This window comes from Canis lupus, chromosome 1 (assembly GCF_003254725.2).
Source record: "Canis lupus dingo isolate Sandy chromosome 1, ASM325472v2, whole genome shotgun sequence".
Lineage (NCBI taxonomy): Eukaryota > Metazoa > Chordata > Mammalia > Carnivora > Canidae > Canis > Canis lupus.
The window spans coordinates 82,405,598-82,431,126 of NC_064243.1; the positions used below are offsets into that span (position 1 = coordinate 82,405,598).

General features: G+C 39.9%; 1 protein-coding gene and 1 long non-coding RNA gene across 5 annotated transcripts in view; one reads left to right on the forward strand and one right to left on the reverse strand.

Moving 5' to 3' along the window:
- The window catches only part of PCSK5 (proprotein convertase subtilisin/kexin type 5), a 458,329-nt gene that overhangs the window by 202,395 nt on the left and 230,405 nt on the right, over positions 1-25,529 (reverse strand). For all 3 annotated transcript variants that reach the window (XM_035709909.2, XM_025423285.3, XM_025423284.3), the window contains exons 11-12: positions 3,439-3,556; positions 2,035-2,223 (exon numbers count right to left, since the gene is read on the reverse strand). In XM_035709909.2, coding sequence (XP_035565802.2) covers positions 2,035-2,223; positions 3,439-3,556 — 307 coding nt within the window. The remainder of the gene's footprint in view (positions 1-2,034; positions 2,224-3,438; positions 3,557-25,529) is intronic.
- The window catches only part of LOC112644699 (uncharacterized), a 71,060-nt gene that overhangs the window by 41,415 nt on the left and 4,116 nt on the right, over positions 1-25,529 (forward strand). Inside the window, exons 1-2 of one of the 2 annotated variants that reach the window (XR_003126653.2) lie at positions 8,929-9,119; positions 9,804-10,035. This is a non-coding gene — a long non-coding RNA (uncharacterized LOC112644699). Of the gene's footprint in view, positions 1-8,928; positions 9,120-9,803; positions 10,036-25,529 lie in introns of those variants that run through there. The other variant, XR_007401027.1, reaches the window with a different exon arrangement.

Sequence of the window (25,529 nt, forward strand, 5' to 3'; positions counted from 1 at the left end):
TGCACCTGCATCCACTTATTCTGGCAAAGCTGCGCTTCATAGAGCACTAAGCCCACGTTTTCCCACGCCCTGATGGAGGACTTTAGGTTTTAAGGAACACACATCTTCCAAGCAGAGAAGTAAAATGTAATTACAGATTTCAGAGTCTGTTCCCCCAGTCACTACCATCCAGAAATGCAACTGCTCTCCGTTTGTCCTCACAGTCCTAGAGATGATGTTGGGGATTTTGCAAAGCAACTGGCACTTGCTCATTTCTGGTTCTGCAGGTTTGCATTGGCCCCTGGCCTTTCCACAACCACAGCCTCTCCACCCTGCTGCCTTGTTGTTAGTCCTAACAAAGACCACCATGGCCGCAGTCCCCAGGCTGTGTGGGCAGGTGGCTATGTCTGCATAGAAGGTTGGCTTTCATTTGGACTATATATGCCATTCATGAGATGACTTTTGCTCCCATTAAATGTTCATCTTGTAGAAAAAAAATCAAATTAAAGAAGCTTCTAGGCCTCTGGCTGTGGTTTATATCTTCGAACCATAGAGGGGACAAAGCGTTTAAGACAACCTGCATTTCCCCATTCTGGTCCCACTTTTTGGCAAGCACCTGCTGCCCATGCTCCCAACCATTCAAAAACCTACGGAGCAGGGATGCCTGAGTGGCTCAGTGGTTGAGCATCTGCCTTTGGCTCAGGGCTTGATCCTGGAGTCCTGGGATCGAGTCCCACATCGGGTTCGCCTCAAGGAGTCTGCTTCTCCCTCTGCCTATGTATCTGTCTCTCTCTGTGTGTCTCTCGTTAATAAATAAACAGTAGGATCTTGGCAATACAGTTACATCCTGGGCCAGTGTCTGGAGGGAGCCGGGAGAAGGCAAGAGGCTAAGAAGAGAAACTGAGTACCCTCTAGAGCAAAGAAGACTAAAGGGCCAACCTTTCCAATAGGGGTCAGCCAATTCCAGTCAGCCCTCAAACCAAATCCAGCCTGCTGCCTGTTTCTGTAAATAAAGTTTTATTGGAAAGCAGGCATGCCCATTCATTCACACTGCCTAGGGGCTTTTGCGCTCTGAGGCAGAGGTGAATAGTTGCCACAGAAATATGGCCTGGAAAGCACAAAATATTTACTAACTGGCTTTTTGCAGAAAAAAAAAAAAATTGCCCACATCTGTTTTAGAACAGAACTTCCTCTAACATTGAACAAGACCTGGGCAAGAGAATCCAGTTAATCTGTAACAAACATCAGCAGCCACTTAATTAAGGGCAGAGGAGAGAATCTCAGAGGACTAAGGAGTTAGTGCTCTGGCATTTCTTTGTCACGATAAAGAACAACAGGTGGCTTTCAAGTTTTCTGTGGCATCCTTGCAATATTATCCAAGTAGTAAAAGTGATACTATTTGTGCCTACAGATTCTAGGCAGTTTGACACTCCCTCATTTTTTATTTTTATTTTATTTTTTATTTTTTATTTTTTATTTTTTTAATTTTTTTTTAAATTTATTTATGATTGTCACAGAGAGAGAGAGAGGCAGAGACACAGGCAGAGGGAGAAGCAGGCTCCATGCACCGGGAGCCCGACGTGGGACTCGATCCCGGGTCTCCAGGATCGCGCCCTGGGCCAAAGGCAGGCGCCAAACCGCTGCGCCACCCAGGGATCCCCTCCCTCATTTTTTAAAGAGAACAGGTTGATTGATTGATTGATTGGCTGTGGCAGCGGGGAGGGACAGAAGGAGAGGGAGAGAGAGAGAGAGAGAGAGAATCTCCAGCAGACTCCCCACTGATCATGGAGCTCAACCTAGGACTTGGTCTCACGACTCTGAGATCATGACCTGAACCAAAATCAAGAGTCAGACAATCAACTGAGCCACCCAGGCACCCCTGCACTCCTTCTTCTATGTATGAGCAGTAAGAGCTTGGACTGTCCCATCTTGTCCCATCTAAGTGCACCCTTAGTTGGTTCTTAGCACATAAGGAGCAGCTGACTTTCTACCTTCCACAACAGCTGAGTGTTGGTGTCACCTCTATACACTGGTGGCCAGAGGCCATCACAGTACCTGTTGGCCAAAAGCTGGGACCTGGTTCCTGAGGGCGAGGTCAGGTAGATGGCCAGGTCTCCCCTCCTGGGATGGGTGATGGTTATGCGCACAACTACGTGCTCCAGGTAGTTGACGTGGTGGTTGGGGTTATCAGAACAGCCCGAAGCTTTGTAGATGGAGCGCACTGCACTGTTGGGGCGAATCGTCCTGCAACAGAGAGAACAGAGTGTTAGCATAGTACACAATGGGGTTGGGCTGGGTGGACCTGCGGGCCTGGAAAGATTACACAGTGACATGCAGGTGGCTGGTTGCTGGATACTAACTGACACAGTGCTATCACCCAAGGCCACTTTAAGGATTAATCTGGGTTATTAGTGGGAAAGATGTGAGAGAATAGGAATTAAAGTTCTTTTATCTTCATGCAGGGAGTAGCTATCGAACTTGAGGGTACCACCTTGTTAAGACACAGAGGGCTAAGCCCCTGCCCATGATGTCTGATTCAGTAAGGCTGAGGTGGGCTCCAAGAATTTGCATTTCTCCCAAGTACCCAGGGGACAGTGATGTTGCTGATCTACGGGATATACTTTTTGGACCACAGGTAGAGGGTACAGTGGTATGGGGAAGGCCTGGGGATGACCATGACCTTGGTTCAAATCCCTGGTCTACCATTTCCTTGCTCTGTTACCCATGGGCACACTCCTCCTCTTGCCTGAACATTCCTGGCTTCTTCACTAGCTTCTTTTCATGCCAAGGTCCCTCCTGAACACTGGGCTCCAGTCACGCTGACATTGGTTCAAGTGTGTGTGTGTGTGTGTGTGTGGCTGATTTGTTTCTCACCTCAGAGACTGCCTGAAGTTATTTTTTTTATTTTTTGCTGTTCCTATGGTGACTCTTCCTCTCTTCATAGTCAAAGCTTGACTTTCAGTCTCTGAGACTGTCATTGAACCACAGGAAAACTGTGTCCCCTACTTCTTATTTTCTGTCCATTTTATATTTCCAACGTATTGTTATTTTTACATATTATGTTGAAAAAATAATTTGTAATTATAGGTTATGTACTCAGTTTCCAGAATACAAAGCTTAGCTTTTTGGAGTTGCTGAATAAGGGAGAAGAATACTTGAAACCATTAAAAAGAAATATTGGCTGAGCAGAAACCTTAAGAATGCCCATCTGCAAGGGTCCTCCAAATCCCCTGCTAAGAGATGCTTTTAAGGATCCTTGGGTCCTATTATGTAGATTTAACAGCTTAGCATCCTAGGCATTCTATTAGGATGTTATAATTGCTCTACGGGAAAAAAAAAAAAAAGGAAAACTACACAAGCTTTCAGCTTCCATGTACAACAAAGGCCTGTCTCAAGCACTTGTGGGGGCCTGATCCCTTTCAGGGCATCCTTTGGCTGTCTGCTTGCAGTGAACATTACTTGATTTGTCGGTCCGTGCTCTCCACACACACGCGCTGCTGGGGAACGGTGGTCCATTTCTCCGCTTCCATCACCATGGCTTCTGCATCCATCAGTCCAAAACCATAGAGGTGGCTCACTATGGAAGGCAAGAGGCTGGTCAGCTTCATGGAGGTTAGGAGAAACCTAAGCTCTATATGTTGAGGTCTGCTTTCACTCAGCAGGGAGCCCAGACACATCCCTCTGGGATCCTTGCTTTCTTTCTAGCAATGACTGAAAAGCACAAACAAAATCACGCAAGTGAACAAACCTAACAAGAAAATAAAATGGCTATATATTATTCAGTGATTATGTATCAGGACTAGGAACATGACTATCACTTATGAATTCTTACTAGGTGGCAGGCATTGGACCGTCCCTCTCCATGATCTTAAGATGTTAGTGCCATTTATGATCATCATTCAGGAGAACAGAACGCTGAGGAACAGATAGAAACCTAAGACCGAGTAGCAGTTCAGTGGTTGAGCTGGATTCTGACCTGCATAGTTTGGCTCCAAGGCTTTACTGTTAACCACTTCAAGTGATGACATCATCAATTTTGTAAGATAATTAATAGGTTTAAAGAGAAGTGACAGTGTATTATACCCTCTCCTAGCACAACAAGAACATACATGCAAGAAATATCAGCTTTCTGACATATCCAGGAGTTAGGCTGAATATCTCAGAAGACAGAAATTATTACCTTTCCTCCAGTATGTGAAAAATTGATTAAACTTTATGCATGCAACATTTGGAGGCCTCGACACCTTTATGCCACTGTCTTTGAATGTTGTAATCTTTTGGTTCTCAGTAAGAATATCTATTGATCGAAATCTGAATTTGACAATAACCGCCTCAGAAATTTCAAATACATATATGAATATTTTAATGATGATACAGCAATATCCACGTGTTGTTCTTTTAAAAAAATACATTAAAATCTCAGTGAATAGTTAAAAATCTCCACCCCACATGAAACTCATATCTTTTTGTTTTAAATATTTTATTTATCCATGAGAGACACAGAGACAGAGAAAGAGGCAGAGACACAGGCAGAGGGAGAAGTAGGCCCCATGCAGGGAGCCCGACGTGGGGCTCAATCCCGGGTTTCCTGGATCAGGCCCTGGGCTGAAGGCGGCGCTAAACCGCTGAGCCACCCAGACTGCCCATAGCTTTATCTTTTTTAACACAAAATCATACTGCTACCAGATCTGTTGCCTAAAACATTTTCCTTATAACATTATTTTACGTGAAAATGTCTGTAGCTGCCAGGCTGATGGATTAAATACTTCAGCCTGAAATTCAAGACGTTGTATAATATAGTCCCATCCGACCTGCAAAACAACTTCTTCACCAGAACCTGTGCTTTAGAAAGCTCATTCCTTTACAGTTCCCAGTCACACCTTGCTCGTTCTGCCTCACTGCTTTTGCTCATGCTGAGACCTTGGCCTAGAATTCCCTCCTAACTGCTCTATGCAATACATTCTACACCTGGAACTTTCTGGAAGGCTTAGCTAGTCTATCTTCTCCTTGAAATATCCTCTGACCAATAAAAGTCACTCACTAGACATTTACTGAAATGCCATCTGTCATGAATGAACTTTTCTCTTTTCTAGTCCCTGTAACTCTAATAAATTTGTCAGTCCATCCACTCTTCTGCCCATCTAGCCATCTAGCTATCCATCCACCCATCCATGCATCCATCCAGTATTTATTGAGCGCCTTCTCTATGCCAGGTGCTGTATTACACACTGCACTTTTTATTTGTGTCATTAATTGAATTGCTAATTAATTCCATCAGCACACATCTTTTTACCCCAACTATATTTTAAATGGCTTGATGGCAGGAACTAGGGCTTATATTTCCTCCTATGTTTCATGGGATTTAGTAGAACTTTATACATATGGGGGAAAAAAAGATGATTGCATATAAAAAAGAAAACTGTTAGGATTCAGAAATACTGCTTTATTTCTGAAATTTGCCAATTACGTAATTCTTGACAAACAAGATAAAATAGTTAATCCCTAATTTCCTTGTGATATGATTGTCTGTCCTGTCACCATTACTAAGTTGATTAAGTATTATAATTTGTCCCATGTGAGAAAATCTTCGTCAAGACCTATACAAATGTAAGGGTTCATTATTATAGTACCAGGTACTCAGCCAGACAGGATATTCTGAATGAAACTGAATAAACCTTCTTAGGTATTGCAAGAATATATGTGGGATTCTTACATATGTACTTTTTTTTTAATATGTACTTTTGTAACTTCTTTTATAAATGATTATTTCTTGATTAAAAAGAAATGTATATGCATTGTGAAAACCTGGAAATACATCCAGAAAAGAATGAAGAAAGCAAAACTCACCAATAACCTCATCACAAATTGGTAATATATACTAACGGGTCTGTATTAATAACTCTGTATATGTAGTTGTAGTTACAGGACATGATGCGAGGCCATTTCACCTCCTTAGTTAAAAGACAGTCAAAGTGATCCATGTGTTACAGGAGAAATGTCAAGCGTGGGCTTAAGGAAACCGAATTGTAGAGATCTTTTACGCAAGTTCATGGAAATCCCAGGTTCTCGCTTATCACTTAGCTATCTATATAGGCAATGACCTGTATCATTTCGTCATGGACATTCCAAGGCACTGTTTTTCCTAGAGGAACTGAAATTCTTGCCAAACATGCTATATGCTAGGCCAGGCTCTCTAACTCTGCACAGTACCCGAGTATCCCCACACTAGAGTCAAGTGGTTTTAAACCAACACAACTTACCATTTGATCTCAGTTTAGGGGAAAAAGAGGAAAGATTTGACTGGCAAGTAAGGGAAGAAGCTGGGTGGGGACTTGGCAGGGAGGGGGCGCACAACACAAGGGCTGCCTGGACTTTGGTTCAACTGTACTTGCTGCTGCCTCAATCCCCAGTAACTGTCGACCTAACAACCATTAGGACATAAATTAACACCTCGAGTCATCAAATACAACAAACACTTCAGGCCTGAGAAACCACCACTTGAGTTAAGCAGAAAAGCACCTTGAGTCTTTATGAAGGTCATAAATTTGTTTCCTTTTCAGAGTCAATTCCTACCCTCCAGAGACAATGTCCATTCATGCAACACTCTAAGTAGATGTTCAGAAAAGAGGCTGAGTTCCAGTTAAACTACAAACTGGCAGGTCAATGGAAAAAAACATCATATTAATAGAACATTAATAAATGAAGGAATTAGATTAGATCAGTAAAGGCTATTCAGTCAGTCATGGAGATTTTTAGTATTTTAAAATACTGGAAATTATTTGTCCAAATCATAGCCTAAGAAAAAAAGAAAATAAATTTATATCTTTTTATGGAGGGGGCTGCTGATAGCAATATTTCAACTCCATGTATTCTGACTGGCAATTATTTGTTTGGCTTTTAGTAAATACTAAGAAAATAATCACACAATGAATGTGTTAGGAAGGGAAACTCTTTTAAAATATGATGCCATCCAGGGAAATACCCATTAAACAGTTGAGAAGCATGAATATTTTTTCAAAAATATAATTGACATATAATTTTAAAAATATTATATAAAGTTTTTTTTACTCTAAAATGACCTATAAATTCAGAAACAGACCTTTCTTTTGGTGATTATCTGGGTCAAGTCATCTTGGCCATCACACTGTCACCATGAGGGGCCTCAGGAAGTGGGAATGCCCATGAGTGGCTGCAGAGCACCTAGCTAAGAGTAGTGCTTCTGTATGGATTTGTGAAGTGAATGAATGCAACTGACAGGAGAAATTTAATTCACCAAGTGGCATACAGTGTTTACATGAGAATTACAAGGGAAATCTGGAGGTCTGTCCTTTTTATTACCAACTTCTATGAAGTCTTCATTAACGCACCAAATTTGAGTAGAGAGCCAATATTCACATTTAAAAAAAATTATGATTGTAGCAAATATACCAGGCAAACAACTCCTTGTACTATGTCCATCCATACCTAAATTAGTTTTATTTATGCACATTTCTCATGCCAAGCTCAGAGCAAAACCTGAGCATGAAAATAACTTTATGATGATCAAGTAGAACTGTCTCTGTGCAAGCCATGAGTACTATGCAAAACTCTATGAAGATAACGGTGTGAGGAGGAATCCAAGCAGCTGAAACTGAATTTCATTTCTATGAATGTGGGCAGCAAACATTCAATTATAGTTTGAACATTAATTAAGATTCAAAAATCAATATTTAGAAAGCTATCAAGGGAACAAAGTAGGTTTACAGAGTAATTAAAGATCTTGAAATTTACTGAAGTAAATTTCAGAAAGTAGAATGATGCTGGGCAAGCTGAAGAAGGGAATCTGAATACTTGAATAACATTATATTTGCCTCATTAGGCTGCATGACTGTTTATGCAGATAAGCGGAGAAAAGTGGAATTGTCTGGTGCCAGAACTACAGCTAGTTTTTATTCCGAGGAATATGAAAGCTTCCCTGCTTGGGCCAGCTAGATGAATGAGAGAAGGCAGGGAAATAGATAATGTTCTCCAGCAGGTGTATTTCCGCTTTGTGATGAGACCAGAAGTGCTGAGGGAAGCTAATCGTTAAGCATGTGAGGAAATGACTGCATAGTTTGGAAGCAGATACACTTAAGTAATACAATAGCTCTAGCTAGGAGACCTGAACGGTTCTAGAGAAAAGCTAGGAAGCTCAGCAGGAAAAAAAAAAAAAAATTAAAGTTCCCAAGCACAGGAAGCTATAACCAAGGGAAATTTGGGATGCTTTTATGTCTTTTTAGTGGAATATCCTTACTGGAGACAGCTATTTTTTTTTTTTTTTTTAGATTTTCTTAACTTTATTTTGACAGAAAGAGAGAGAGAGAGACAGAGTTAATTCACTAGCAGGGGACAGAGAGAAGCAGATTCCCCACTGAGCAAGGAGCCCAAAGTGGGACTCTATCCTAGGACCCTGGGATCATGACCTGAGTGGAAGGCAGATGCTTAACCATCTGAGCCACCCAGGTGCCCCTGGAGCCAGCTGTTTTAAAGTTTTTTCTTTTTCTTTTTTCTTTTTAATACTACACCGAATGGAAAGTTCATGAGACTCTGAAGGATATAATAAAGGACTTGATTGGTTAAAAAAGTTTGTTTTCTAAGTTTTTGAGCACTTGCATCTTTTAATACCAATAATTGAGTGACTACAGGATATACAGCAGCTTGGACTTATACCTGTATTTGTTACAATGCACATAATCACCAACATAGGAAACGTGGTTGATAAATTAGGCTCCATTATTTGATTATTAGAAATGCTGAGCTGAAATTTGGAGCCAGGTGAGATGACCCAAGAGGGAAGGGTGGTATTTGGATTGTGCTTTGGTGCGTGACAAGTTTTAAAGTTTTCAACGAGGCGGAGATACCAGGAGAACATTCCAGGGGCCAGGATGCAGCCTCCTGGTTAAATAATCACCAGGTCTGTGTGTGGTTTACTGGGGCGAGGAGGAAACCAGCAGCCGTGGAGTGGGTGGTGTGTGGGGTGAGTGGTCAGCAGGGGATGGGCATTAGTGGTAAACATGGCAGGAAATAAGGGGGTGAGAGCAGACTGCTGTGGAACTGCGAGCCAACCACGATTGTGGGGTGTCCTCTGCCATCAATCAAGCTGTTGCTATTCTCATCTACCTGTAAGTAAACCACCAGACTAAAAGGTAGTTACGCAAATTCCTTTCTTGAGGGGGGACTGCTTGATCTGTGTGGGTAGAGACTCCAACTCAAGATCAAAGAGGTCCTGCAGCTGTCAGAGGCCTGTACCTTTGGGTTCTTTGATCCTCACGGCACTAAACCACCTGCTCTGAAATGACTGCTCCCACCAGGGACCCTGTGCCTCCTGAACCAGTTAATCAAACCAAGCCAAATGCGAGGACGAGGAGGAGGGAGTGAAACAGGAGAGGGCCTGTGACACTTGCCTTAGGTTGCCCGCTGAATCAGTACGGCCCTTGTCAAGCAAAAATAAATAGTTAAATAGGAAAACATAAAATGTAAGATTCCTAAGGATGAAAAATTGGAAAGTATGCTCTTCTGTCCTCCTATGTTAGCATTTCTACACTTAAATATTTTGGACAGATGGAAGGAGGATGCTTCCAGAATCACCCATTTCTTCCCTTTTCTTAATCCGTTTCTCTGACATCAATCTCTTCCTTACGTACCCTTTTAGGTTTCAGTGTGAAAGGCACATAAGCTTCTTAGCAAGTCAGAGCAACAGTTACCATGATTTCTGTCTCCTGGTGCAGAATGCAGACTCCCCTAGGGCAGGAAAACAGAGCCGACACCTGCCTTACTCTGCATGGTTTGTTTTTATTTTTCCCTAGCTCTTCCTAAAATCTCAGGCGCTCCCAGCAACTCCAGCCAGATCCGAACATGCCAGCCGTCACCAGCCATACTGAGGTCTTGCATGTGGAAAGTTTCCAGACACTGCTACCTGGCTGTCTGCGGGGTCTGCACTTCAAAGCTCCCCTTGGGATGGGTTTGGTCAGCAGCTGCAGGGAGTCTGACAGGCTCATCATTACCCAGACGAAATAAGAAGAGCTTAGGAAAACACTGGTGAGCGCTTCTCCATGTGCAATGTATTTCATTACATACGGGCATATATTACATGATGTATTATATTCTACATGCATATGTAAAAATATAGACTTTTTTTTAATTTAAGGAGTTAAGATAGGAAGATATGCCAGCCTTCTCTCAGGGGTCTCTTTCTATTCTAAGAAACCATATTCTAACATGATTATAATAAGCAAGTAATTTGCTTAAGGTAATTGACTAGTATTTCTTGAATGAAGGTAGAAAAACATTTTAGCAGCTTGGGGAGCTAGTCATACATCCCAGGGTCTATGCAGATCACAACTGTGCTTGTTTTTAGGAAATTAAGATTGTTTGGACAGAGTTGAAAATAAGATCTAAAACGTACTACAAGGGACTTTGGGTAACAGCTAATTGAAGATTAGACTGACCATTTATCAGCTCACCAGCCTAGATCTTCTTGGCGTGTAACTTGAGCAAATAATTACTAGCCTGGGATCTTGAGTGAACCAGCAGCCAAAATTCTTATTTGTGAATCACTTACATATTATTTTTAGGTAACTCTTCATTTAATTTTCCCTTACGTTTGCTTTGTCCTTAAATTCTCACAGAAGGAAGGAACAGAAATTCTGGTTGATGTTTATTCCCAGTGAATGAGTTTTCACATTTAACCACTAAATTAAAGTTATTCCTTGCAATGGGAATGTCACCATCTCATTGGGAAGAAAGTTAATACTTATCCTTCTAGGTTTCAAGTACTGTGTAAGGCTTCTCATGATCATTCCTTTTCATTTACATAAAGCTCAAATAATTTTTAAGCTTGGGAGACCAATAAATAATATTCCTGTACTCTCAGAAAAACTCTCAGAAAAATAGGCCATTAATGAGGACCATGTATTCTCTTAGAAGAAAAAGACTCGAGTTGCTTCTTAAAAGATTTAGATTCACGGATGTTTATCTGGGGCAAAGCAATGAAAGCAGGATATTTGGAGTGGTGGCTTCCTCAGGAAAGCTGTGTGGCCCTAGAATCCCTTGGGTGGATTTCTACCTCAGGCAGTGAGTAGCCAATGATCAAGGAAATGACATAATCTAATTGATATTCTAGAAGGAGGGATCTGGCATTGGGATACAGCATATGAAAGGAAAGGAAGCAAGCAAGTAGGGAACTGGTTATTTCTACACTGCAGGCATGAGGGATCATAAACTGGGTTATGGACATGGTGAATGAAACAAAAGGTCAGCTAAGGAGGGTGCAATGAAATTTCACAACTCACACATCATGGGAGACTGAGGAGAGAGAGAGGGCAGACGGTGAACAGGATGATGTAGAGAAGAGTAGCCCCTGATGACAGAGGTGTATTTTAGGGAGAAGCTATTTAGTAAAAAAGATGACTGACAGATCCTGTTCCAGGAGTTTTGAGTTCACAATGACATAGGGGGAGCCCTGAGCAGAGATTCTAGATTGGTAACGGATGAAGCCAACATTGATGATGTAGAACAGTATCACTAATAAGAAGGTGCTACTCATAACTGAAAGGAAGGCAGAGACATGGGGGGGGGGGAAGCTGAGGAATCAAGAGGCGGTGAGAGGGAAGGTGTGGGGAGAGGGCCAGGAGTGTGCAAGCTCCCTCTAGAATTCTTCAAGCAACAGACCTTAGGGAAATGGCTAAGGTAAAGGAAGGGATCACTAGTGTCAGAGAGGGAGGGCTTTATCTTTGCATCACAAAAGGCAAGGAAAGAGATCTGGAGTGGGTAGATCAAAAGCAGGAGATCATACACAAAAACAAGAGGCTTCTTATTTGGCAAGCAGGAGATGGCTGAAAATCTCGGAGTAATTTCACTTCAAAGGTGGAAAGTGGAAACAAGATTGCAGAGAATTACAGAGGGGCTCAACAGTAAGCAAACGGAAGCAGCTAATTCAGACTACTTGCTGGGAATTTTTAGTTGTAGAAGGGAGGACCTACCTAAGGCAGTAGGAGATGGAAAATGTTTTCTCCTTCCAAGATGGCAGGGGCGGGGGCGGGATACATAGTTTGAAAACAGAGTTATGGTCTGGTTGACAGGAGAATGATTGCAGCTCAGTGCAAAGGGCCAAGTGACTGACAAGGGATAAGATGGTTTTTATGTTGTTGTTGTTGTATTTATTTTTTGAGGGAAGAGATGTTTTGAGGGCACCTTTCAAACTTGGGATTCCCTGCTCAAACTAAGGAAAAAGAAATGACTTGAGACTTTAGGTTTTCACTTTTTCTAAGGCTAGTGCTTGATTAGCACCACTTAAATGCACAGAAAAGAAGGTAATTCACTACATGTGGTGGAGGACTTGGATCGGTGGTTCCTGGACTTGCGTGAGCATTAGAATCACCCAGAGGACTTATGCAAGCACAGGCTGCTTGGTCCCACTGATTAGTGGTTTTAAAGTAAGGTCCAATATAAAGAACTTCTACAACTCAACACCAAAAAATGCCACACTATCTAATTCAAAAATGAACAAAAGACCTGAATAGAAAATTCTTTTCCAAAGAAGACATGCAGATGGCCAAGAGGACACATGGAAAGAAGCTTAACATCACTCATCATCAGGAAATTGCAAAACAAAATCCACAATGAGATCACCTTATACCTGTCAGATTGGCTAAAATAAAAAAACACAAGAAACAACAAGTGTTGGCAAGGATGTAGAGAAAAAGGAACCCTTGTGTACTACTGGCAGGACAGAAAAAATGGTGCAGCTGCTGTGGAAAATAGTATGGAGGCTCCTAAAAAATTTAAAAAATAGAAATACCACATGATCTAGTAATTCCACCACTGTGTATGATCCAAAGAAAGGAAAAAATACTACTTTGAAAAAATATATGCACCCATATGTTTACTTTTACTGCAGCATTATTTACAATAATGAAATGATAGAAGGAACCCAAGTGTCCACAGATAGATGTTTAGATAAGGAAGATGTGGTACACATACGCACGTGCGCACACACATACACACACAGATGCGTGCACACTCCGGAGTATTACACAGCCATAAAAAGGGCTGAGATCTTGCCATTTGACATGGATAGTTTGATGCTAAGTGAAGTAATCAGGCTTAAAAAGACAAACACCATACGATTTCACTCATATGTGGAATCTAAAAAAACAAATGTATGAACAAACAAGTGGAATCAGACCTATAAATACAGAGAACATGGTTGCCAGAGAAGGGGGGTGGAGAGATGGGCACATACATGAAGAGGAGTGGGCAGTATGGGCTCCCAGTGATGGGACGAATAAGTCACAGTAACAAAGGGCACAGCACAGGGAACACGATCAGTGACACTGTAATCGTGTATGGTGACAGGTGCACTTGTGGTGAGCACAGTATAATGTATAGAGAAGCTGAATCACTATGCTGTCCACCTGAAAATAATGCAACATTGTGTGCCAACTCTACTTAAATATGATTAAAAAAAACAATGAAGAAATTAAGGCCCAGAATTTGCATTTTTAACTAGGTCCCAGGTAATACTGATGTTGGTCCAGGGACCCTGTCATGAGAGCCGCTTCCTGAGGGTGTCAGGGCTGGCATCTCTCCTGCAACCCCAGTTAATAAAGCCTGGTTAATTAGGTTGGCATCTTCAAAATGGGGTCTGGGTCTTTGGAGGTGGATTCTTAAAGACCCTTCCCTTATGCCAGTAGCATAAGAAATCAAAATTGGCTGTACAATATACCCTGCTAATGTCTTTTCATGGGGATCATCACACAATTTTTGCTTCCCTTATAGAGATATTTTCAGAAGAGAATCATTCCTAATTAACCTATACATATCCCTGACTCATCGAGCACAGGTTGTTCTAGATAGTTTCTTCTTTGGATGCACGTTACTCAAGGAGTTAAAAAAGTCTATTCATTCCTAGGCCAGAATCCAAGTTTGACTGAGATGAGATACAAAATCAAGCTGAATTGCAATGTTGAAAATAGTAAATGCTCTAAAGGTTCTATTTAATGCATTTAAATCTATCTATTTTATCTAATCTTACTGTCTCTATAGTTGGAGTACATTTAATGTATCAAACATGTTTCCCCAAATAAGACGCCCAGAAGAAATTTTATATGGAAGGTAAAAATAATATCTTACATATGCATTTTATTATGTATTAGCTAATGAAATCTTTACAACAGTCCTATTGGCAAGATAGTATTATTCAGATTTTACAGCTGAAAAAATAAGCCTCATAAACATTAAAGGAACTTGCCCAAAGTCACACGGACTCAATCCCAAGTGTTCAGAATCTCTTTGCATCATGCATGCATCCATCGATCACTGTTGTCTATAAGGCACCCAGTATTTCTGGCAACTAATTTCTCAAATCAAGCATCATCCTCAGAATAACAAGATGGTAAGGGGAGTGGACACATTTCAAAAGTTTATAAACCACAAGCGAACACGGCGGCAGTTTTATCCTCTTTGCCTTTTGCAAATCAGCTGCATGAAAACTGCTTGCTTCTTCAAGGCTCATTAAAATATCCTGTGCAGAAAAAGATGTATGTGGGGTTTTGGAAGGAAAGTTAACATCTGGCCCATAACCGTTTTCCCTGTTCTTGCTGAGGGTGACCTTCCTCAGTCATTTCTATCAGGGATTTTCTCTGAGTGTGAAGACATTATTCACACGAAAAAATATTTTATATTCAAGCCTAGACCATTTTTTAAAAATTAGAGCTAACGAGGCATGTGTGGGTGGAAGAACGGCATTGAGTGGCAAAGAACAACTTTGCATTTGTTAACATCCAGCAGCGATCACAACACCCTTCTTCTCTGGCTCTTTCAAAGATGACTCTGGAAACTTCAGGGTGTACCGTGTCTTCTGGTATAATACCATAAGACGAAGCCTGTTGAAGCCATTATCAGGATGTGTGATAGAAGTTTAATTGCTTTGAAATGCCTAAGGCTAGCAAGATGTGAACATGTGTAAAGAGTTTAAATTGAGATTTTAAGGGGAAAAAAAAGTCTGGATCTATTTATTTCATAGAAGATGTATCCAGATGGATTCTACAAAGCAACCGCCTGGCGTGTAACCATACCTTGCTGGATGCAGTGGCCTTAGGAAGTTCTGGATAGAACTAGGGCAGGATTCATTTTCAGAATCTCCTTCTGAGACTTTAGATCTGGTTTACATTGCAGGTGTTGGCACTAAGATCTCTCCAGAGAGAGAAAAAAAGAAGGATGGGCTCCACCATCTTTACTAAATAAAACCGTAATTTAAAAAGATTCATCAGAAGGCCCTTTTTTCCTCTTATTCATTAGGGCTCCTTTATCGATCCTGAATCAGTTTTCATGGCTGAGGCTGCCATTTACCATTAACTCAGTGTGTGATGACACCAAGTTTGAGCCCCGTCCCTGAGTGGGGACAGAGTTGGTGCTGCTGTCTATGCTGGGAATACTGAGGTCAGAGTCCAAGCTGATGTGCATGTACAAATTCCAATCAGAATTTCTCCCGTGCACCTCAGTCACACTGCTCCTTTCGCATTGAAAACTCTATTCCACAGGTGGTAGAAAAGATGGGGAGTACCTTCACATGACAGCTTGATGATAATCGCAGAAGCTTCGAATAAAGCCTTCATCACTGCTTTATGTCTGTGCTCAGGCAGCCCGTGCATGTCAATATTCAAAAGGACTCTTCACCCCAAATATAAATCTTCTACTGGCCCCAAATGATTATACATTTGAATTCATGAGGCATCAATCATTGTTGGTCGCAAAAAATGAGAGAATGTAAAAAGACTGTGAAAAGAATAATAGATTTGGACTTGGCACTCACACTCACTTAAAATTCTAAGATTTTACTTCGAACTCTGTCTCGAGAGCTGTGATGAAATCATCCCAGACACTGGAAGACTCTATTTGACTCCAGTAACACTGAGTTAGTTTGCTAACGAAGGCTTTGTGAATGTCAAGGTTGAAGCAACAGGTGAAGGTTAAAATGAACAAAACCATCTCTGGGTAGGTATCTTTGAAAAGATATTTATGCCTTCGACAATCCTGAGAGAAATTACAGCAGAATTTTGTGCAATAGGGCTGCCCATGTGGGATCTCCGTGAACTAGAGAAAGGTACCTCTTTCTCTGAGGGAGGGGGGGCTTGTCCCACTCCGGGGCACATGGCTAGGAGAGTGGATCACAGGCTGGATTTCAATCTCCCACCCAACCCCTCACTGTGGCCCTCTAGCACAGTTAATAACCTGTGCAACCAACGATGGCAGTCCCATCACACAATCTCAGATATTTCTTGCATTTTTAGCTATCTGCTCTGATTCCTTAGCCAAATGTGGCTGGAACTCAGCAGGGAATTCTGAGATGCACAATATCAAATTCTAGAACAAAGCTAAACACCTATCTTCTGCCTTAGTTCTGAGGATACTTCTGAGGATACAACATGAAAAGAAGCAAATGATTTCCAGACAAAACCATCTTGCACAGTACATTAAGAAAGCATATAGTGGTAGCCTCTGGTGGGTGCAAATAAGCAATGCAGTTTCCTAGGATCATAGACAATTCTAAGTTTGCTTTGCGGCAAAGAAAAAAATTAATGTAAACTTTAAGGAAGAGAAAAAGTCATTTATAAACTGTCAATGCTTCTGTCACACAAGCTGCACCCATCTAAGAGCAACTCAAGAGGCTAGCCCAGATTTTATGTTGCTTGCTTTGTTTAAATTTCTGCAAAGCTACATGGCAAATACAGACTATAATTGCATGTGAAAAATAATTCAAATATTGGAAGTTAAGTGGCTTTCTGAAGGTCATGGTGAATGAGAATGACCAGTGAAAAGACTTTGATCAAAGAGAATGTGTAAAGCCTTCTCAAAGCACAATTTCTGGCCTGACATTTTTCAAGGAGCAATCTTGTCGCCACACCTTTTGCCTTGGGTTTATTAAAGAGTCATTTCAAAAAGAATTCTTTCTCTTCTTTAAAAAAAGAAAAAGAATTTAGCAAAGATGATTATATATCTTAACTCTAGAACACTCCTCATTCGGAAGGAAGGCAAGAGATGATCAGAAATTTCACTGAATGTCACAGCCTCTAAGGTCAGGAATATACAATTGCATACTAAGATAATATAAAACGATCACCATAGAAGAATTCACATCCATTTTAGCAAGTCTGTCTCTTACCTACATGTCATTTTGTAGGACATATCATAGGAGCAATGGATTCACACCATCAGTTTCAGAAATAAACTCTTTCTGACATCAGATAGGCATCTAGAATCAATTTGCTCAAAAGTCATTACTATTACCAACTTACTTTCTCAAACTACTGCAGTAGCTCCAAAGCATCTTTCAAATGATGCCCTTTCTACACACCGGGTCCTTTTCCTTCTCTCTGACTGTTGCTTTCCCCATGGCAGTGTCATACAGTTTTAATCCCCAATCATCCGAGAAATGCAAATAAACAAAATTAAGGGACATCTGGGTAAACTGAGTAGCCATCCTAGAACCTATTTCAGACCAGCTTCAGTTCCCAGGGGTAACCCAAATTCTCCAACATCTTCCACCCTCTTCTAGTTATTTATGCTTCTGATCAAGTTTATATATGTAGCGTTAGTATAACTCATTAACGATCAGCAGATTATGCTTTTTCTCAATACTTTTGAGTCCATTGATTGAAATCCAAGTAGTCTTATAGAAAAACGGAGCGCCCAAATAAGGAAGTTAGCCCTTTAATCAGAATCATCAACTAAAATCACTGATAAATGAAAACAATAACTCAAATTATACTAAAAAGGCGAGAATGGAGGTGTTACAAGAAATAGGTGAATATAAAGTAGTGAGTCTATTAACTGAAAGCAATAGGGGAGCTAGTTTCATCTCTAAGCTACCCACAGCTCTATGCACATTCATGCACATATATGCTCAATTTTGATTGTACAAAAATCTTAACCAAGAATATTAACTTTATTAGATATTAAAAGTGAGAATGATGCATGACATGCAGGTGACAGTTTCACTCGCGTGCATACTATGAATGAAGAATGTTGCCAAATTCTGTATATAATACTGCTTTTCTCAGCCTTTCCTTTGCCAGCTATGTTGGCCTCCTACCCGTTCCCTGACCAAATCTTTATCTAAGTTGCCTGACTTGTCTGATGCTCTACACACGTGGTTAGCCATTTAGCTTGCTCATCGCTCTTCGGGTCTGTTTAGTCTTTTTCTGACTGTCTACTGTTTACAAAGCTGTGTCTGCCCACACCCAGACTTGTACATGAATACTCATACCAGTTTAACTCACAACCCTGGACCAGAAACAACAAAGTCATCCATGAAAAAGTGAATGAGTCAATACACAGTGGTATATTCCCATGGTGGAATATCACTTAGCAATAAAAAGTAATGAATTCCTAATAGACCTAATGATTTAGAAGGACTTCAAAAATATTACATGGAGAGGAAGAAGCCACTCCTAAAAAATTCGACTTATACGAAAGTCTACAAAAGACAATAATCCATAGCTACAGAAGTATACTAATTGCATTGGCTAGGATTGGCAGTGGCGGGACTGGTGGTGTTGGGGATGACAAGAGCACAAAAGACCTTTCTGGGGTGATGGAAATGTTCTATCCTTGACTGTAGTGATAGTTACATGGGTGTATACATTCGTACACTTAAAATGGTGCTTTTTTTCTTTATCATATATAAACTTACTCCAGTCATGTGGATTAAGAATGTATACAGATTACTGGGTATACTATTTGTCTATATAATACAGCTAAGAATCAATCCCAGACTGTTTGACTTCAGAGCCCAGGTTCTGAGGCACTCTGTTGAGTGAGTTTTTTTGTTTTGTTTTGTTTTAAATAAACACAAAATGCTCAAAAAGAAAATGACTGTTGAATTTTAAAAGCTTCTGTAAGAGACTGTGTCTGTATGTATGTGTATATGTATTCTGATAAGGCAGTCTTGGCTTAAAGCCTTTTAGGGTATCTTATTTTGTAACTGAATTCAGAATCCAATTATGAGAGCTTCACAGAAATCCATTTCATTACTTTTTAGTCACAATACACTTTTGCCCTGAAAATGGCATTGCCCCTGGTTGATTACCCTCTGTAATCACCAGGTTTAGGACTTGATGATTTTTATCTTTGCCTAAAATATCAGTTGTACCCACAAAATACCAAGATTTGCTACCGGTAATAGACAAACTCGTATGCTGAAAGGAAGACTTTTAAAAATACCTGGGGAACTCCAGCCTCATTAGAATTAGTGAAATTGATTTTCATCAAGTGATTACACAAAGAGAGACATCAACTCTCTCTGAAGTCTACAAGCTTCTGCATATTGTTAAAAATAATATTTTTTGCTCACAGCTTGCGTACTGTATTTTAATGACTCAAGAGTCAGTAGGACATTGATAGTTATAATCAGTTCAGATTTCTATCACTAGTTCCTATGTTGAAGCAATTAATTACACCTGTTAATGTTTAGTAGGTTGAAGCCATGGTGACATTTAAACATTAAAACTAAATTGCAGAAAAGAATTTAAGTATGGCTGTGATTGATATACGATTAGACTATAGTCATATTGATATGTGATTATGATGTATTAGTGATGATTTTATTACAAAGCCCTTAGTATATGTTTTTTTCTCACCCTACTCAAGATTAATAAATTTCAACTCCAAACAGCATTCTAATTCACAACATAGTTCCATATTTTTATCCTCACTTCAAGGAGCAGGAAGCTGTGACATAAAAATATACATTTAAGACCATTTTTAAAAAAGACTCTTTTTATGTTTGGTATTTTCCATTTTCAAAGCATTTTCATTCAACTCAGCCTTCTCATTATGTTTGGTATGAGTTACCCACATTCTAAAAAACCAAGATACAAAAACTTTAATTGGCTTCCTCAAAGGCCACAGAAAATATCAATAACAGACTGTCTACTAGATTTAAATGTTCTTAAGATTATGGCAAAGCCACAAAACTACTCCACACATAATTCCTTTCATTAACTACTTATATCTGGTATAGAGATAACAGTCACTTAGAGCAACTATCATTTTAATTCCATTTTGAAGATGGATTTTAAGTGTGAAACAACATACGTTTAAAACTTAAACACTTAGGGATGAAAAGGCAAAACACAACTGAACAAAACACCCCCAAAGTCTAACAAACCTAATGCTACCATTCAGTCAAAGATCAACATGGAGGAAACAATATTTTTCATTGGTAGAAGGCATTTTTAAACCTCACATATTTAGGAAGTATGAATGGAACATTCTTTCTTATAGGACAAGTAGATATTCTGGATACAGGACTCTAAGCAGTGATCAAGCTGTTTGCTGTCAGGGGTTCTACAGTACTGTTCTCAGGTAGATATTTAGATAAATCATCCACCAGACAAATGGATAAAGATAAAATATGTAAATTATGTGATTCACATCTTTTTTTTTTGTAAATGAGCAAGAAGATAAGTCCATGTATTCAATGGTCAGTAAATAGCAAAAGGAAAGGTTTTATGTTAATACACATTAAATGAAATTGAGTTCAAAGAGTACAGTAGTATAAAACATGGAATCTTGAAAGAAAATCAGGTAGCATTTCCAATAGGCACATTTTATTCAATAGAATCAAATATATTTACTTCCCTTTTTCTTTGCATTGAAAGAGAAGAACTCAATGACTTATTTCTATGGATAGGACGGGGCCTGGAATCAAACAACTGATTCTAATACTACCCCCGACACTGACCAGGTGAATAACATTTCACTTTGACCTTTCTTCAAAAACATGATGTGCAGATTACCAATTATGTAGCTTTAATCAACGCTACCAACATCACATCAGCATGCGAAGTGGCAAAGATGAACTATTATTTGTGCAGTGAAATAATAACATAAAATATAGCTTTACCCTTTCAAACGGTAATACATCAGATATCACTTCATACACTCAAAAAAAAGAATACATTTCAAAACCTTTAGTTTCAATTCAACACATGGCATGCTTAATGGTTTCAGCACTTCTAATTCTTTTTAATAAGTGTTACAAACTGAAAGCAAGACAGGTAGGTATTAAAAATATATTGGAACATCTTAAAATTACCAGCCCTACCAGTGGAAATAAAATGATGGCAATTAAAGGTAATAAAGGTTATTAAAAGTTAGGGCCTTGGAGGCTAAGAAGTCATGTTAGACTGTCAATTGTTTTCCCATGGTGGGAAATCAGTTAGAAATTAAAAAAAAAATCTAGTAGTTTAGTGGTGGTCAAAGAAAGAGTCAGTGGGGATGGGGAGGTTTCAGCAACATGCTGGTAGAAAAAGAGAGACTTACATAGTCTGGGAGGGCAGTGAAATGGAAGGCGTGGTAACCTCGCTCACTTAGTTGTCATTTTTGATTTTCAATGACATTTTTTTCATTCTTTCGCCTAGTAAAGATGACAGAAGGTCCTAATTTATTATCTGATGTCTATTCCTGTTCCTAAATTTAAGAGAGTTTAACTGTATACAGTCATATCATCCAAATACAGACACTTTGAAAAAAGCTAGAGCACCGATGTTGCATGCATTCAATTGCACTTGTAACTGCTTCCGCCAGCAAACCAGAGGTAAGAACTCCTGGGGTGGGGGGCAGGGGTGGGGGAGGAGGAGGGTCAGTCTGCAGAGCACAGCCCAGACCACTGAGGGGATAGGTGTGGTGGATTTGCAGGTTGACAGATGGAAACAGTAGAATGGAGGGGAATCATCACAAAGAGCTCAGTGCTTCTGGACATAAGAGCCATGCAATCTAGAAGAATGCACAATGAAAGTCCTCAGCATGGCTGAGTTGGTTCATGGATCCTCTATGCATAAACAGAACTGGTCAAAATATCTGTGACTCGTCACAATAGATGGTCACTACCTCAGATGCCTTTTCCTGCTGAGGTTAGGCTGCATTTTAGATGACCAGGGAGGTTTGCATTGACATGTTTTATAAACATGACCTGGCAGATCGTTTGGGCTTGACAGAAGGGAAGAAAAGTGCAGTGTAAAATTCTGTTTCTGTATGTAAATCATACTGTGGCCAGATCAGATTAGGCAATGCCATGCCTCCCCATTTCCTTTTGCTTTCCCTTTCTGGGTGCACTTCAACATGTGTTGGGCTGGCATGCTGAAGGTGCTCAGGAAGTGTTTGTAAATAAATAAATTAAGAGACTGCATAAATTAAATTCTGTGAAGAAAACCACCCAAATGGCAAAAAGCCCTTGCTTCTACAGCTGATTTGTCCATCTTAAGAAGCATGGAGGGAGGGATTAAAAAGCATAGAAAAGAAAAAAAAAAAAAAACAGAGAAGACTTTTCATAAGACGGAAGGGAAGGCATCAAAGGAGAAGGAAATAACATTGGAAAACCCACATAAGCGATTTAATGCCAAAGTCATCTCCCGGCATTGCAAATGCTGATGGGTAGCAAAATCCGGGAATTCGGATTTCAGTTCTCTAGTGGCAAATATCACATCTGTTCATCTGGCCTCATACAAATACTTTCCTACCCTCATGAATAACCTCAAGGAGATTCTTTGATAAGTGCATGGTATTTATTCCATTTATTTTTAAGGAAACTATCTTTGGAGGAAGTTTAAAGTCAAAAGGCGTATGAAATTTAGCCAAAATTATTTACACAATGAACAACAAATAATGTTTACCTTGAAAAATGGATCTTCTGCAAAAGACCTTTCAACTATATTATTATTTACAAAGTAGCAAGAGAATATCATCTTAGTTCAGTTAAAATTGTTAAAAATTAAGATGCCATTAGCATAAAAATATTGATGAGCAGCTTCCAGTTTGGGGGCTCCCTTCACTGTGAGCTAATTGTACTATCTGATTGTTTATTGCATGTTCCTATAATGAGAACACAGAAAAAGGAGGAGAAAACTCTGCACCCAGCTCATCAGTATGCAACTCCAGGGTAATCCTACTCTCAGAAACACACAGATGAGTCAGCAGAGCGCCACATTCTTTGGTTTTTCAAGGCCAACCTCCTTGTCTGAATGAGAGCCTGCCTGTGCCAGTCAATAGGAAGCCAGCAGCTGCTGCTGGAGGGAATCTCTTGCATTTTCCAGGTCCATAACACATGTGGATTAGAATGCATCGAGTCGGCCTCGTGGAGAAGCCCACATCAGTCTAGCTGCTAGATCATCTGGTTCTACTCTCTGCCTGGGAGGTACTGCCTATGGGTATGCCTGAAGAAATGCAAGGGCACTGCATGCAGAAATAGAAGGACTTGGCAGGGTCTGGTGAGAAATTGTTCTTTAGGGTGTTGGCTCCTGGGACACGATCAGTGAGGACTATCAAGTCTCTCGATGACAAGATCCCAATACTGAATTGGTTGCTACCCTTGCTGCTTCTGCTTTACCTCATGAAAAGGAAATTCTTTTGTTGATATTGACATCCCCAATGCGGAAGAGCACCTACCAAGCCATCTGTGAAACTATTCTCAGGTTTTTGTTTTTTTTTTTTTTCCTAAACACTTTAAACAAGTTAAATTGCTCAACATTAGGGCACAAGAGCAAGCCCAGGGAGGCAGAGATGCTCTCGGATTCATTTCAGGCACACACATCATGCAGTGTCAGGACTAAGTTGCATAGAAGAGGGAGAGGGGCCATGGCCACATGCTCCTGTTTGCAGGCAACTTCCGTCTTCTCCTGTCTAAGGAAAAATGTTTGGCCATGTGTTCCTGTTAAGGGAGGCCTGCAAAAGCTGGCTGACCTAATTTAAAATATGAGCTCTCGCTGAGCTCTCATTGCATGAAGCCCTTCCAAAAATTAGCTATTTTTTTTGTTTGTTCAGTTCTTATTTCATAAAAAGTCACCCATCTCTGTTCAATCCCAGTGACCTGCATCCTCTCCTTCCCCAAAGCACGTGGCTTCTCCTGCGAGCCTCTGCCTTAATCACTTTTATTTGTAGGACACTAGGGAGGGGATGGTAATGCTTAGGGTAGGGAAGAATATAGGTCTTTAAAAAATTATTCTTATTATGACCATGTTTAGATGAAATATGGGACTTGCCATCAACAAAATTACAAAACAATTCCACTGGGAGTCCAGACCATTCAGGGTAATTCATCTATGAAAAAGCGAACTTTAATTGTTACTCTTGGCAGCAATCTAAGAGAAGAGTGAAATATTATACTAAATAATGCCACGTGCAATAGTAAAACTCTCTTTCCTCCTTGCCAGAGTGCTGTATAGCCCCCTTCAGACTCAGGGTTGGATCTGGAGAGTTAGTCTAAATCCTCTGTTTCCCCCTCTCCAAAACCAACAGAGGTTTTCAAAAGAGCTACGTTTTTTTATTTTTATTTTTATTTTTTTTTATTAGAACCATTTGCTCTTTTTAACTTGCCAAAAAGGAATCAGTAAAACTAAGACTTTTATTTGGGTTAAAGTTGATTCCCCAGCTTCATGGAGGTCAATGTACTTAGTCTGTGAACCTTCTGCTAAAAAGTTCACTGCAGCCCTGAACCAGCCAAGGTTATGTTTTGGTCCCTTCTTCCCCTTCCCCAGATCTACATCCCAGCCTTATGGATTTAGATCGTAAGAGCTGGGAGGGTGCAGAGGCTAATCAGAGTGAAGCACATCTATGGCAAAGTACATCTTGGATTTTTTACAACTGAAATTTCACATATTTTGGATGCTGTGCATAACAATTGCTATTTTGAGGTTGAGTGTCTTGATTTGGGCTTCAGACAATGTGATCTCAACAAGTATTTATGACTCTTTAGATTAAAAGCTCATCGAACACTGCTGTATTACAGAATTTACGAATATGGAGAGGTGTCTGATACTACTCAAAAGCAGAGAGAGACTCTTTTTCTAAAAACAGAGTGAAGCCTTCATTGAAGATGCTAACCAAAGAAATATTTTATATGGCACTGGTTATCTGGTATATTTATAGGTTTTGGCTAAGCATGAGACTATAATTGCAAATAATTTTTAAATTACATTTTACGTGGATATTTGCATACATGGGATATAATTCACTAAAGACATATTAAAATATTTAAGAAATTGCATGTAGATAATATTATTCAGTTTCTAAAATGTTCAAGTTGGAGAAGGTAGGGCCTAGAATAATTAAATGACTTGCCCAGGATTATTCAACATGTTACTAAGGATCTGAGGACCAGTACCTCAATTTTTAAGTAGACATTCCCTATTGCATTACTTTTTTTTACCCATAGGGATATATAATGGTACCAACATTATTTGAGAATAAATTTAAAGTCTGCAGATACGACCGAGAGTAATCTTGGCTATTTAAAGGATTAAAATTTAGGACATCTGCTTTATAAAATTATTTTTTTATTATACTGTATGTTATGGATGATGACAAACAAAATGGCCACCATTAGTAAGACAGTTTGAGGGAACTATAATCCTCAGCCATGGGAAAAAGAGCACTTAGGATATATTGTGCATAATTGTATACTCTATGTTATAAAGCTTCATAAGAACTTTTAATTTATGTAATGTCTTAGAGTTAGCTGTTTGTGGAAGTTT